The sequence below is a fragment of the Acanthisitta chloris genome, unplaced genomic scaffold, assembly GCF_000695815.1.
Source record: "Acanthisitta chloris isolate BGI_N310 unplaced genomic scaffold, ASM69581v1 scaffold5726, whole genome shotgun sequence".
Lineage (NCBI taxonomy): Eukaryota > Metazoa > Chordata > Aves > Passeriformes > Acanthisittidae > Acanthisitta > Acanthisitta chloris.
In genome coordinates, this window is record NW_008678598.1 from 48 (window position 1) to 15692 (window position 15645).

The 15645-nt window shown below is 39.3% G+C and overlaps 1 protein-coding gene across 2 annotated transcripts in view; it reads left to right on the forward strand.

Annotated features, from left to right (window-relative positions):
* Positions 1 to 396: 396 nt before the first annotated feature.
* Positions 397 to 15645, forward strand: part of PDE8A (phosphodiesterase 8A) — a 119514-nt gene continuing 104265 nt past the window's right edge. For both annotated transcript variants that reach the window (XM_009076952.1, XM_009076953.1), the window contains exon 1: positions 397 to 657. In XM_009076952.1, the coding sequence (XP_009075200.1) occupies positions 397 to 657 (261 nt within the window). The remainder of the gene's footprint in view (positions 658 to 15645) is intronic.

Below are 15645 nucleotides of genomic sequence, written 5' to 3' on the forward strand. Positions count from 1 at the left end.
TTTTTTTTTTTTCCTCCGCTTTTCCCAGAAGGCAAGAAAACCGTACAAGATTCTCAGATGGCTTAGACAAATTAATAATAATCTGTGAAAATACGAAGTCGACCGGTTCTTGATTTGCCCCCTTCCCTCCCCTCCAGCTCCCCAGCCCACTGCTGAGATTGAGATTAAAGGACGTGTTTCCTGGAGGACGAGGAGAACAGACACGTTTCTGGTGGTGTAGAAGGGACCGATGGCAATGCTTCAGAGTGTAGCGGAGACGCAGGAAAGAGATTCAACTTGTTAACAAAAAAAAATTAAGCAGGGGGAAAATACCAACGGGAAGGAAAGATATATATACATATATATATACCCGTATATATATACAATTTAGAAGTATTCCCCAGGTGGCCACAAAGCATGGGCTGTGTTCCAAGCACCAACCTCTCTGACAGCAGAGTGATCTGTCACAGTAGCAATGAGTCTGAGGAGTGCAATTTCCCTCACCAGACCAACACAACCATGTCTCAACAGCAGCAAGGCAATCCCGTCCCAGGATTATTCATTAAATGCTACAACACATCCACTTATGAGGCGAGGACTAATTCCTCTAAGAAAGACAAGAGGGAGAACAGCCAGAGCATGGAGGCAGAGGCCCAGACCGGCAGATCCAGTGTTAAGGTAAAAAGGGTGCTAAACATGAGCACTGTTTCTCTCAGAACAGAGTTGGCTGTAGCGGTTTAACCCAAGGAATCTCCCTGCCGGTGTGGGGGAGCTTTTCCTGGCTTGAGCTATTACTTTCATTTATAAACTAATCAGTCTCATGATGACTTTATAGAGGTACCCAAGCCTCTGTCTTCATTCCACAAGATGAGTTTTCCTAATTTTGGGAAGGAGAGCGATGTAATTGTCTCTGTTGATCGTTAGAGCTGGGGGCACGGGTTTTGCTCCTGGACCTGTGGGGGCCCGTGTGTCCGTGGTGGGACTGTGCTGTGCATGGGAGCTGCACTAACTCCTGTGTGTGTTTGTGCTGCGTCGTCCCATGTTGCTGTTTGTGTTTGTCTTGTTGGGAAGCAAGGGCAGATCGCAGTCTGAAGTGATCTGCTGGCTGGACTGATCAGTTTCCATACCTCTTCCATTCAGAAAGTTGAAGGGAGAGCAGCAGGGTGTTTTGCTCTGGGTACTGATTTACACTAACAACTTGTTGACCTCGTCTGTTGCAGCAAATAGGGTATTTTTTGAAGGTTTCTTTTGCATGTGTTAATGCCCATACTTTTGAGTAGAGATACAAAACTCTCTGAAGTCTACAGATACATGCTGAAAAAAATGGTAATTTGTGATTATTTTCTTTCAAGTGAGACAGTTAGTGGTGTGGAGTGATTGCTTGTCTGTTTGCTTCCTATGGATGGGCTCTTTGTTTATGGTTTCTACTTTAGTTCCTAATGCTATAGGTTTATATTTTTGCCTTTTTCTTTTGGAAGCTATTTTTATTTTGTAAAAATAAGTAATTGCAAATGTAAGAAAAATCAAATTGTAGCAGCCCAAAGGGATGTTATATAACACGGCTGATCTGTTCTGGTTGCTGTGATAAAAACTGAGATACACATGCTGCAAATATAAGATACAGGTTTGAGATGCAGGCGAGATTTAGCTGAATGTCAAGCATTTTTCAGGCTAACAGAAACTCTAGTGATTTGCAGCACTCTCAGGGTTTTTTACTTGGTTGTTAAGACAGCTTCTAGAGTATTGATGTGGAATACTTTACTTCAGTTATGTGTGTGATTTTCTTCAGTTGTTTTCTACCAGATTTAGTAGTCTCTGTTCACAGGAGTTTAAAAAACATCTAGAAAATTAGCAAACACTTTGTAAGTGGTGAGTCGGAGGAGGAATTAGCAATACCTAAGACAGAACATGAAGCTGAATGGTGTTGTACTCAATTTTTGTGCTAATAACACTACAGGAAATGAACTTTACAGCCCTGTTCACATGCGATAGACATGCTTATGGCATATTTAGCACAGTAATCACAGTAAGGAAGCTTATGTTGTCATCAGGATCCTGACACTTGTTTTGCTAGCTGAATTTTTAATAATGATTATGACTGCATGTTACAAGCACCCAAAATAGTCTTAAAATTTATATTCTGTGAATTTGTCTTCTGTGTGCTTGCTTAGGGGGAAAAAACATCCAAAATCTGTTTCCAGAAGCATGCATGGGAAGGAGTGCTAGTTTTGTTTAATTTTGTTGTTCAATTTCAAAAACTTTGTAGAAATTCTTGTTCCTAGGTTTGGTTAATTTAGCCAGATGCCATAGGGTTGCAGTTGGTTTGTATGCATGCTGTTATCTCATTGGCAGTCACTCTGGTTTTTATCACTCGATCGCATTTCTGCCCTTGTCATCACTCTAAGCACAGTGCTGTGAAACGATGGGTTTTGAGAAATGATAATGGAGTTCTGTTTGTGATCAGCTGAATACAAAAATCTGTTGGACACATTATATCTGCATTATTTTCATGTGCAAAATCCTATAATACTCTTTAGAGCTGTAAAGCAGCATGGTATTTCATTCTCTGCTTTTAACATTAGTGTGCATAGTATGATCAGATTTACAGTTCTTAGTGTGCTAGATAACTGTGCTGTCTCAGAGATTGTGCTAGAGTGAGGGATCACTGGAGAGCAGTTTTCACAGTACAGTGAAGTTGTTGGGAAAGAAATAAAGAGTGAGAACATTGAAAATAATGGACAGGAGTCTGAAATTCCTGAAGCCAAAAGGAGCATTGGGCAGGATATTGTGCTGTTTTGTAATTAAAAGGACTTTTGATTTGAGGAAGAACTGTAAAAATTAGGGTGCTATTAGGAACCATTGCTATTCTTCAGAGTGTATAATACACTCTTTAGGGCCCCCAGGATTCCCTCACACAAACACAAGATGCTGCAGACCTTTTGTCATTTGGGCAGTGTTGATGTCACCTAGAATTTGTGTGAATAGCCAGTAACCTGCCTGAATGACATTTGCACATGGTTTCAGGGCACTTTAAATTGCTGTATATGCACAGCTTAAAGCCAACAGGATCCTATGTTAGAACTAAGAACAAAACTTGGCCTGTGTGTAAATCTCATGTTTTCAGTTTGTCTGGCATTAACGTTAAGTTTATTAAAATGTGTAATAATGCAAGAATTTTTATTGAGTCAGTTTGTTAGGTATGGCACACATTTGGCAAGTCAGAAAGTGTCATAAAAAGAAAAAAACATGCTAACTGAAAAATGGTATTGTAGATGTATATTGCAGATTAACCCATCAACTTACTCTGGCTTTATGTTTATGTCTTATTGTATCTTTCTCTGGTCAAATAGCAGAGGATCATTTTCCGCATGTGAGGTATAAGCATACTGCATTTTGTGATTTGCATCAGTTTATAAACTGTATCTAAGAAAGTTATCTGTGCTTTCCTGATATGGAAAACCTGAAGGTTATCCATGCAAATTTGTAGAACAATCCTGAAAGTGTGTGTGTACAAAGATAAATACCATATTACGTGTTTCTGATGTATACGAGCATGTGAGAAATGGAGGAGCCCTTTTAGGCCATGGCACGTCTGTCTCCCTCCTTAATTATTATTTTCATATGTCTTTTTTATTTGAAAATTTATGAACATCTTGGAATAAGTGCCATATCTAAACAGTGAACCAGCCATGAAAACCCTTCCCTTAACTTCTGATGTGTCGACTCTGCAGCTTAAACTCTGTATTAGTGAAAGATGAGTAGGATTTAGATGCAGTGACTGGGGTTTGATTATCCAGTGCTACATTAAGAATATCAAATTACACTTAGCCTGTACTGTTGCATAGGAGAGTCTTCCTGATTTTTGTTTTAACTCTCTTAATTTCCAGATACTAGACTCAGAGTTGTGATAGTCTTTTTCATGTATATTTCTTTTTCAGACATCTGTGTTGTTGAATTTGGGGTAAAGGTACTTGGCTTTATAGAGACCTGCTTAAACACCTTTAGAATAATAACTGTTTAATCTGTAGCATAAGTGGTGTAAATGCTGGACTGGCATAAGGACTCTATGGGCATTTATTTAAAACTGGCTTGGGTATTTATAATTATTTGCTGTGCCAACATCCTGTGCGTGTGTCACTCTTCCATGGTACATTAATATACACTGTGGCACATACATTGCACCTTGATTTTGCCATGTCATTCTTTTACGTATGTGAGATTTCCTTCCTCTTTACTTGTGTAACTCTCCCTGCTGTCTACATTTAACACGGAAATGTGCTCGTTTGGGTGTAAGGGGATCAGGGAGTAAATCCAAACTTCCATTATTTTAAATTAAAATTAGTCAGAAGCCAGAAGGACTAAATGTGGAATAGCCCTTTGATTTACCAGCTGATACAGTTTAAATCCATTTCCCCACAGCCAGTAAGTTTTCTGCATTCAAACCCTGTGAAATTGGCAGAGAATTTTGCAGTCACTGCAAACCAGTGGTTGCATAATTCTGCATGTAAGAGGCTGTATGCTATATGGTACCTGCAGTGCTGAAGTGGATCTCATTTCAGCAGTTAACAGCACGTTATTTAGTCCATTAAGCTGTCTGCTCTTTTCCTGCCTGTCTGGTAATTCCTTTCCCTTGGAACACATGAGCGCTCCCTCCCTTTGATACTCCCACACGTACTGACCATGCTTCCACTGAGGCCATCCACCCTCTCCTGAATCCTCCCTGTTCCCACTGAAACTGCCCTCAATCATTTCCCCGACAAACCTCCCATCACCATTTCCCTCCCACTTCCACTGACGTCAGCTCTCCTGTACAGAGATCCTTGCTTCCACTGAGAGGATCCTTCCCACGCTGAGATACATGAACTTCTCTCACTCTTTACTGCTCCAGACATTCCAGCTGATATTTTTTATGCTGTTATTGCGGGGCATGAACCCTTTCTCCAGGGAATTGGAGTCTAATTTTTAAATGGTATGAAGTGGTGTAGTAACATGTGTACTGGGTTCATATTTAAGTCTAATTTTTATCTTTATATTTTCCTCTTGTTTGTTACGTAAATTGGAAAAAAACAAACTGTGAATCACTGGCAGTTTATAGATGGCTACACTACTGAGACAATATAAGCTGTGTTTTCAATTTTTAAAGCATTATTGTTGGTACCTCTCCTGGTCATTCATTCCAACTCATGCAAAATGTGTCACCGCATCTAAGGGCAATTCCTTGTGGGACTGAGATGAGCAAGGTTAGACATGAATTTTTGGAGTACTTACTGTTGGTAAAAACTTCACCGAAACTCCTTTTAGCTGTAAATTCATCTGTCAGGCATGAAAAACACTTCTTTCTACCCTTTGCATTGTTCTTCACTGCTTCTGGTCTGAGCTTGCTTTGTATCTCTCCCCTGGCTAGGTGGCTAAGATCTTAAGATTTTCCTTTTCTGCCATCTGAGTGTATCAGTAAAGGAAGTATTAAAACCAGTCTTTTATTTCTACAGTTCTTATTATTTCTCTTACTGTGTTGTAACCTTTGCATTCTTAATTGTATGGCTCAGACTGAAGTGTAAGTACATCCACAGTGAGAAATTTTCTAGTTTTAGAACATCCTTATAAGCCAGGCAGAATAACAGGAGGTGATATACTTATTAGTTCGGTGTCTGTTTCTACCATTCCCAATATTACATGTGGTGTGAAATTTCAATGCAAGTTATCAGCTTTGCCTTGCTATTTAAGCTGCCAGCAATTCAGATTTTACATCCAAAATGCTGAGTTTAAATAAATTAAAGATGTGAAATGGTTACACCCACTTGCAAATACTTCTTGTTCAGTGAATTTCAGATTAGAAGATTCTTACAGTCTATGTGGCTATGAAGAATGTCTCATTAAGAAAGTTGTTCATAGTTCATTTGAAACTTAGCAAAAATACTGTTTGGAAACTGTTTTGCTTCCTATTTCGCATGCTTTAATATTTGTTCCTTGTGTTCAAGTAAATGTCCATGTCAAAAAAAATGAGATGTATTTGAATGAGAATTATTTTTAACATCCATTGAAATTGTTATATCCAGCAGTCGCCACTACCAACAGTGATAAATTGCTGTTTTGTTTTAGTTATTATATGAACGTCTGTTCACCTCTCCTGGCTGTCACATTGAGAAAGGACTCCAGAATTGGGTTACTTAAGCAATAGTAACAATGCACTGAAAATATTCCACTTTTTGAGCAGTTGGAATGTCAACTGACTTTCAAATGAGTCCTCAAAGAGGAAATAAATATTTCAAGATATGGACAGCTAAAGCTTTTATTAGCTCTCAGCAAAAAGTGAAAGAAACCTAAAGCAAATACAATAATGAGCAGACTGGCCCCAAGGTGAAATCCTTTGAATACAAGCTTTATGTAAGCTGTCATTTTATCAGGGGGCCACAGAAGCACCTGCACATATAGCAGAACAATTTAGCATTGTGTTCTCTTTTGGTGGTGTGGATGGATATAATATGGCCTTGCTGTAAACTGCTTGAGCAGCCATGGATGGAATTAAAACATTGTTAGCAGTGTTTCTGAGGGTGCATATAGACCTCAATTTCACGTGCAAAGCACATTTTTCCATGTGAATTGCAGTGTTTTGTATGTCAGACTCATTCATCCGGTAGAGGTTCACTAGGAATTTGCTTGGCCCTGTGACATTCTACACATTGCTATCTGTTCTTTGGGTAAAATAATTAGGTATCTTCATTTAACCATAATTTAAATTGGCACAGGATGACAAGATACAAATTGAATAGCTTTAATGTGCATGGCATACTAAATAGTTTTATTGCCCAGAGTCAGATTTTTAAGTTTTCAAAGGCATCAGGGAAGTGGTGTTGTTAAAACCCTCTGCTCTGCAAAAATATTTCAGCATCCAGCCCCTTTTAGGTTCTTTCTGAAAATCCCTGTTAAGGCCAAAATGTAATAAATGATGTTGGTACATACACTGTGAAATTAAATGGCAGAGTCTTTAATTTGTGCATTCTTCCAGACCACCCTTTTTTACTATGGGCTGTACTGCTGGCCCCAAATCAAACTCCGAGGCCCTTTTCTCTTCTTTCTTGTAAAATCTATAACTCTGTCACTATGCATGAAGCAAAAAGCTTACCATTCTGTAAGTTAGGTCCCACGTGTATGGCTTTGTTCCAGGAGAAAGGAAGAGGGGCTAGAACCTACCAGGTCCCACATGTATGGCTTTGTTCCGGGAGAAAGGAAGAGGGGCTAGAACCTACTTTTTGAGATGGAAATGTGTTGACATAAATTAGGTTATGTCTATTTTGAATGCGGTTGACAAGATAAACTGAGATGGGTTTGATAGCGTTGTAAATGTTCAGAGGTAGTCTGCATAGATATTTATGTATGAAGAGAGTTAAAGTCCTTGCAGAGCAGAAGAACTTGGAATTTAAGATGAACATTCAAGATTTAAAACTTTGGGAATAAAACACTGTTGCTAATGAAAAAAACTTATTCCAGCGTGAGGGACTCGAATTAGGATTCCCATCTTTGCTTGGAGTAGGAGGAAATGTGTCTTTTGGTTCTGCCACATTTTTACATGATAGACAATTTTTCAGCACTGGATCACTAGAAATTAGGATAACATATTTTGTAGGTGTGAAGAAAATCTTGTTGGTCTTTCATTTCCCAGTGAACTAAAGTGATACTATTTCAATCACTTTCATAAATCACCTTTTTACAGTACGTAAAAAAAATGGACTTTACATAGTGAAAAAAGGTGATTTATAAAGTGGTAATTTTACATAGTGACATGAACAGATTTCTGATCTTGTTAAGGGGAAAATGGTAGCCTTGAAATCTTCTAATGGTTTTTTAGATTTCCCAGTTTCCTAAGTAAATCCATACAAAGAAAACACAGAATCACTGGACAAATACGAAAGAATGACATTCTCTACTTCCCATTGTTTTTCACTTTGAGTTAGCAGTGACCTTTAGCTCCCTACTGGGATGCAGTGGAAACTTCATGAGGCCCCATCTTACTTGCCACTAAAAGACAACGTATTTGTAAAGTTACACATTTACTATTGTGTTCTGCCTTTCAGTTGAGATTCTGTTATCTCTAATAAAATTTAATCAGACAAACAACCTCAGTAAGTGATCAGCAAAGTAAACAAACCTTCTTTATAAGAATCTAGTTTGAAAAAACTCTGCTGATGTGTTAATTAAAGCACAACAGAAGAGTCTTAATCCACATTGAATACAATCTTCCTGTGTTTAGGAGCATCTACACTTTTGCGTCATCAGATGGATGTTCCTCATTCACACTGAGTTATCAGAGTTGTGTCTCTTCTGGCGTTGAAGTTTAGAACTCTGTTTTACAACAGTGGTTTTAATTCCAAGTTTAAATGCACAAATGCATCTGTGTGACAGGTGAACATCAGGGTTGAGCTGAGATGACTAGTTTGCAGATATGTATTCTTTTTGGAATAGTGTCTGCTGTTCCTTTCAATTTTTAAGGGTTGGGTTTTTTTTTCCTTCATAACTTCTCATAAGTTTGGTGAGAAATTCCACAAATGGTTGAGGACAACCACACCTATTACTTTGGTAACTTGAAGCAGAAGTGATGTGCTCTGCACACAGTTTAACTGTCTGGTAAAAAATTGTACTTTTCCATGAGCTGTAACTCAGAGATAAATATTTTGGCATAGGATGAATATCAGAATGTAGGTCTACAAGTACTGGAATCCAGAGCTTTGCCGCACACCAAAGTGTGGATGGCACTGGGATTGCTGGCAAGATATCTACATTTTATTTTTTCAAACCAAGACAAAGTATTATTTTCAAATACTAAGGAGGTTTCTGAGTGGGCCAAATCCTTACTAAAATGACATGTCTTTCAACCCCATTAAAATCTGTGGGGGCCAAATTCTTACTAAAATGGCCTGTCTTTCAACCCCATTAAAATCTGTGGGTTCAAGGGTTGTTGCTGTTTCTTCAAGTAGAATAATTTTGAGAGTGGTGACTTTCAAAGTTAAAGCTTTGAATTTCTAAATGTTCAAAAGGAATTTTTTTCCTACATATTTGTACTTGCATCTGGGGTGCCTTGGGATGTGTTATGTTGCCTGGTTCTTACTAAAATGGCCTGTCTTTCAACCCCATTAAAATCTGTGGGTTCAAGGGTTGTTGCTGTTTCTTCAAGTAGAATAATTTTGAGAGTGGTGACTTTCAAAGTTAAAGCTTTGAATTTCTAAATGTTCAAAAGGAATTTTTTTCCTACATATTTGTACTTGCATCTGGGGTGCCTTGGGATGTGTTATGTTGCCTGGTGCTTTGTGGTTGCAGATGATGATTCTGTAAGCAGTGATGCAGTGGTGTGGGCAAGGGCAGAGATACTGATCTGAAATCAGAAGCACCAGACTTCCTCTGGTTAGTGTGTGGCTCTTTGGTCAACTTGCTGTCTGTTTCCACTTGACTGCTTAATCTTAATTATGTGTCATGCAGTATCAGGGCCATCGTGTACCCAGGAACATAAGAGCTGTGCTCAGATCAAACTGTGTCCATGTATGTGGTGCTTTGTCTCCAACAGCCATCAGCAGTGTGAGCTTTGGGGAAAGATGCAAGGGGATATATTTAAAGGTACAAAAATGGGAAGAGTTCTTCATGTTCCTCTTCTGGCTTTAGTCTGAACATACTGATTTACTTCTCATTTTTCATCATTTTGGCATGTAATATGACACAGATATTTTAATTTTATGTCCTTAAAACTTGGTTGCTAAGTTGACAAATGCAATAAAGAAAAACGTTTTACTCTTGAGTGGAATTTGTGAATGGAGAATTCATTTCCAAGCCAGTGTTAGCACATACTTAATCACTAAAACACCACCAAGGTGAATGGTTGATGTATTTGTTTCTGCAGATACTGTGGCAGGGACCAAGAGCAACCAATAAAAGTGTTTAAAAGAAAGCAGTGGACGTGAATTGTAACTAAATATGTGTTTGCATTTTGAAGAGGACTTCATGACCAGAGAGTGTTTTTTTCATACATAAGTCAGAATATGCTGCAGATGAAAAGAAGCTGAGGGTAGAATTGATGCTTAGTGGAATGAAACAATTCAAAGCCAGGCAAAGTGGGTTTTGCAAACCCAAACAGCTTTTGTTTTGTTAGCAAAAGGAAGAGTAAGTCCTGTGAACTCAGACACTGCTTAATGCTTCCATTGATTCTGCTGGAACTTGAAATTTACTTAGTGTTTGTTTTCTTTTTGTCTTTGGCTGGAAGAGATCTGCTTTCTTCTGAATTTCAGATGTTCTGCTTATACTGCCAATTAGTTATGTTACTGTATGTCCTCAGTTCTGGAAAAGGTGGTCTTGTTCCTTGCTGTGTAATGTCACAAGAGCAGTCAAGTTGAATTCAGTGGTAGTGCTGTCAGTCACAGTCTTAAAGCCTACGATGAACTTTTTCCCTATGTGGAAACTAACATTTTACCTTTTCCAAAGTATGGAATCTTTTATTTTGGAACAACTGCTTACTTTTTAGCAGGGAGTTATGTTTTCTGAAATATTATTGCAAGTTAGAGCTCTTTGAAACAAATGCATTTGAGCAGTAGCTGTTGGGAACCAAGTTTTCTCCCAAAAGCATCTACCTCTGGCAGTGGTACCTAGTAGGAAGACCCAGCTCCTTGAAGATAAGAGAGATTTAGCTTTTATGATCCTTGTTCATAATAATAAAAACGTAATGAACTAATGAAGCTGCTGGGTGAGGAAGCTGACCTATCCCTCTCCACCCTGGCTTTGGAGAGAAGGGCAAGGACAGTATTTGTCCCCAAATAACAGGTAGTAATGTCAGCACGCTGGTTAGTAGCAAATAATAAAAAAAAGAATTTTTGTTGGGAATTCTATCCTGTTGGTTCCTAGAGGTAAATATTGATATATCAGCTTATGATATTTTACTGAAAAACATAATTCTGCTGTCACTATTTGATTGTTAGAACAGTTGGAAGACTTTTTTATTTTGGTGTCAGTGCAAATCCTCAGAGTTAGAGTGGGAGGGGGGCAGAGGGACCAAGCCCTGCTGGTGGCTGGCGGGAGGTATGGGAAGTCTATCGGCTTGTCAGATCCTCAGACTTAGCCCCTAGTCCGTGTGACCATGGGAAAATTGCCAGGCACCAAATTTTCAGAGCAGCGTGACGGAAGTTCACATTTTCTAAAGAGCTGAGCTCTCTTATGAATTACTTACAGTGAGATTCATAGCTGGACTGTCAAAGAAAGTGAGCTGAAATGACCGTCTCTTATTTTGCCGATTAAACTAAAAAGGACTTCTCTTCAGAGATTACATAGCTCTGAAGTTTTCTCCTAACTTTATCTTGGCGGTTCTGATTGCAAAGAGCTGTTACAAGGCTCTGTCATGCTCTTTGAGAAATATAAACTCCTGTGATGTGCTCTGCTAAAGTTCATGGTCTAGTTTTAGTTTTGTGGTGTAACCTTGCTTTGTTGGTATACAAACTCTAAGCAAACTAGAGAATTTTAAGGACTGTGGAGGTGAAATAGACACGGTGCAGGTTCAGGGAATGGAAGTCTTTTCCTCCAGTTCTTCTGTGAGCCTTTGGGCGGTGCTAGGAAGTGCAGGCTGTGGGAGATAGGAGGTAGCTGTCCTGTTCAACCCTATATTCTATGCACAGGAGTTATGTGGGTTAGGAGGTGCCTCCTTGCCCTGATACATTGCACTGCTCGGTCATTGCCTTCTAAATTAAATTAAGATGAGAGGCCAGTGTAGGGTGTAGGTGGTGGACCACTTGACTCAGAGGTCGCTATGACGTATCGTTTTGCATATCGGTAATTGCAGAAGTCTCAGTTGTCTCCACAGGGTTCTTTACCTAGTTGTGGAAGAGTGATTTGTCCTAAAAAGTTGAGAAACCTCATAAATTTTTCCATCATCAGTTGGAGCAAGGACATTGTTTCCCTCGGTTGTTTGTGTGTGTATTTAGCAATGAGGCCATGTGGTCTCTTGCCCTTTCTCCACGGATGACCTGCAAAGAAGAACTATCATCCCCTGTCAGGAAACCTGATACTTTTGGTCAATGGTCCCTTACATTTTTTCCTCAGCTGACTGATCAGAGAAGTACCCAGTTGCATCCACTTGTTAGGATTCGTTGTGCCAGGGCAATTCCATTTCGGGACAAAGGTACCAAGGAAGTGCATTCTGTGAGCATACCTGAAACCAGAGCGGCACTTTGGCTGCAGCCAATCACTTTGACTACTTTGGGATCCAGTTTCCTCTTACCCCTGTAACAATACACTCAGTAAATACTCATGTGAAATATTACCTGGGAATCTTTAAATGTTTGGCTACTAATAGCTTCCTGCCACTTTGTGAGAGGTACAAGGACCTGTTTAGTACCTCTTTGGGTTATTTTTTTTCTCCTTTTTTCCCTCCATTTTGCAGAGATGGGTGTGGGTAAAGGGTTTGGCATTTTTTCTTCATCTTTCCCAACACTGGGAGATCCGAAGCCAGCAGGTAGAATTCCTAGGAGATTGTTCTAAAGGAGGAGTCTCCACAGCTCATCCTGAAACAGTTTAATGATTTTTTTTAAGGTAAACCAATAAAACACTTTGTGTAGAGAAAAAAGCATGACATAGGATTGCCAGGGTAAAGGGATTGTGGCTAACAGCACTGCCCCTCTGCTTTTGCTGGGTGCTGCAAGAGGTCTTCATATCCTTAAGAATCTGAGTTAGGTTTGGGAAACCTTAACCTCTGTACTGAGGAATGATCTGAGGCCAGAGGTAAGGATTTGTTTAAACACAAGTTCTTAAACACAGATTAATTGATTGCTATAACTCAGTTTGGTTACTACAGATAACTTTTGTCCTAGAACAGATATGACTGTCCAGAGGCTATATATATATGCACAGGATGTTTGCCAATTAGCTCATGGTAAATTTAAATAGAATACAACCCCCAGACTTAGTAAACCCTCAGCTGTGGCAGCTCAGCCATAGCCACTTGTCCTCACCCCAACACCACAATCAGCCTGGCAGCCCATGTAAAACACTGTTGGCTTTAACATGCAGAGTTGTATCTGCAGTGCTGTGGAGCACTGTAATACAGATCGAAGCATTTTCAGTATCTGTCAAAGGAGGCCTGAGCTGGTTTTAGAAGAAGCAGGACTGCAGTAATAAATCTGATCCCTTGAAGCTTGAGTTGGAAGTTGTACCCTCCTGTCAGCAGGTTCACTGTATGATGTATTGTGAAGCTTTGGCTGCAAAGAAGCTGTAGCCTGCAGTTAATGAGCTGTTCAAAGTAGCTGTGAAATTTTCAGCTTAATTAAGCCAAGTTTAGTTAACAGTCATCTTCCAAAGATTTTGTGTGTAGAAGCAGGCTCTGGAAATGCCCAGCTATGCACTGTAGGAAAGTGCTGTGTACTTTCCTGAACTGAGAAATTAAGAGCTCATGTGGTAAGAGATAATGCTATTTTACAATGTGTTTAAAGAAAGCCCCTGGTTGTCCCAGCATGTTGGGGAGCTTCACAGTTTTTTCTATTTTTAAAGAGTAAAGAAGCATAAACACTTTAAAACAGTCAGTAGATTGCAGTTCCTGTGTGATACTGATTGAAGATCTACAGTAATTTTTTCACCTTTTTTTTAGTGATGATACATATGCAATTCTTTTCATTGTTATCTGTTTCTTTATAAAATAATTGATCTAGTTTGTTTTTGTGCTTTGGCCTTCTTCCCTTTTTCTCCTGATAGTGTAGAAAATTTTGTCTGAGCGCTACTAGAACACCTGCTGAAGGCAGTGGAGACTGCAGTTCAGCAGCTGGGTTTCTTCAGCTTGGCCTTGGAGAAAGAGTAAATACTGTTTCAAAGATGTTGCCCATGACCCTGAAAGGTGAGAAAGGACTCATCATATTTTACAGAAACGAGTGTCTGGAATCTTAGGTGAGGAGGCATCTCCTCTCACCTCGGATGTCAATATTGCAATGGTCTGTTCTTCACATTGGGGACTTCTTACTGACATGGCTAGGGTAAAGCCCTGCTCTGATTACAGCAATACTAGTACTACTGTGCCTGTGGCAGCATACTTTTTGCCATTTGAGAGTACAGATATAATGGTATAGCTTTTTCCACCATAGAAATTTTTCCTGTATTTCTTGACTTGTGGAACTATATTTAGGACACAGTTCTAATTTAGACAAAGTCTAATACAGTCAAGCTTAGGACTGTGTGAGGGATGTTACCTAGCCTAGAAATGTTAGTGGGGGATTTGGATTTTTAATAATTTTTATATTGGAAAAGTCTCTGTTATGGGTATGGTGATAGTGGAAAGGAGGGAAGCATGCCTTTGTTAGAAGAGCTTTTTTCATTTGAGGAACTGGTATAAAGTACACCAGCAAAACCAGTTTTGCTAATGTTAGCTCCGTTTGCAATAAGGAAGTTTCCCAGGACACTTGTATTATACCTATGCCACAACTTAAGGATTGTGGAAGTCAAATGGAAGTGAAGTGACAGCCTGGTACATTCAGCACATGGAGCCCTTTTCCTCCTTGTCAAGCCTTTGGACTGTGATAATTTCTGCCAGCTGATGTCTATGAGCCACTTAGCTGCTTTTATGATGCCTTTGCTGCAGGAATTTCTAGCAGTGAGAGCTGCAAGGAACTCTGTGAGCACTCTGAATGCTGCCACCACACTGGTGGTTTTTGGAATCTTTCCTGTTTTGTACAGACAGATTTAACAGGAAATAGTTTGGCTGAGGTATGAAATCCTAATGTGGGTATTAGCAAACCTTTGGGAAGAAATGGCATTTTTTTGTCAGCAAGACTTTGTAGACTAGACCAGGCAGAGAACAAACAGAGGGGAACAGTCCTTGAATTAGTACAGATAAATGATTGTTAATGGCCTTTGTCCTCTGTTGCTGTTTGTGTGCCTTTTGCTGTAGGACACTGCTCTTTGGAAGGGGCTGTAAGTGGCTCTGTATTCTGCAACTTCAAATTATTAAGGAAAAGTTGAAGTCTTGGTTAATTAATTGCATTGTTTAGAACCAATTTAATGTTAATAATTATCTCATGAAACTTTCAGAGTTATGTTTGAGTATGGGACAAATACATGTAATAATATATACAATAAGTATGGAAGATAATGAATTACCAGGTGTGATTCGATGGCAACTTGATGGTAATGCCAAAAGGCAATTTGTGATAGAAATGTCACACCACAGCTGCTTCTGCAGCAGAACCCCCATTTTACTGCCTGTTTCTGCTTAACCTTCTTTATTTCTCATCCATGGTGCTCTATAGTTTTTCTTGAACTTCTACAGTCACACACAGTGGCGGTTTCTTCCTGCAGCTCCTTTTCTTCCTTTTGCCACTGTGTTCTACCTTTGATGCCACTTTCATGGTTCTAAAGCTCGTAAATACACATATCCATAATTTTGGGGGACGCAAATAGTACATGTCCTCTGATAAAACTCATACCAGCTCTCTCAGTGCTTTTTTTGTTGAAGTGTTTTTGTTGGGTGAAGGTCTTTGAGGAAGGTCTAGTTTCTTCCCACCCACTGGCATATGACACTACCCTAGAAACGATAGAATCTTGCTTACAAAGAGGCATAGCTACTAAACAGATGTCTCCCTGAAAATCTTTATTTAGTACACACAGTGTACTCTTAACCATTTGCACCAAGGTCAATAGCCCTTAAAAGGCCATTAT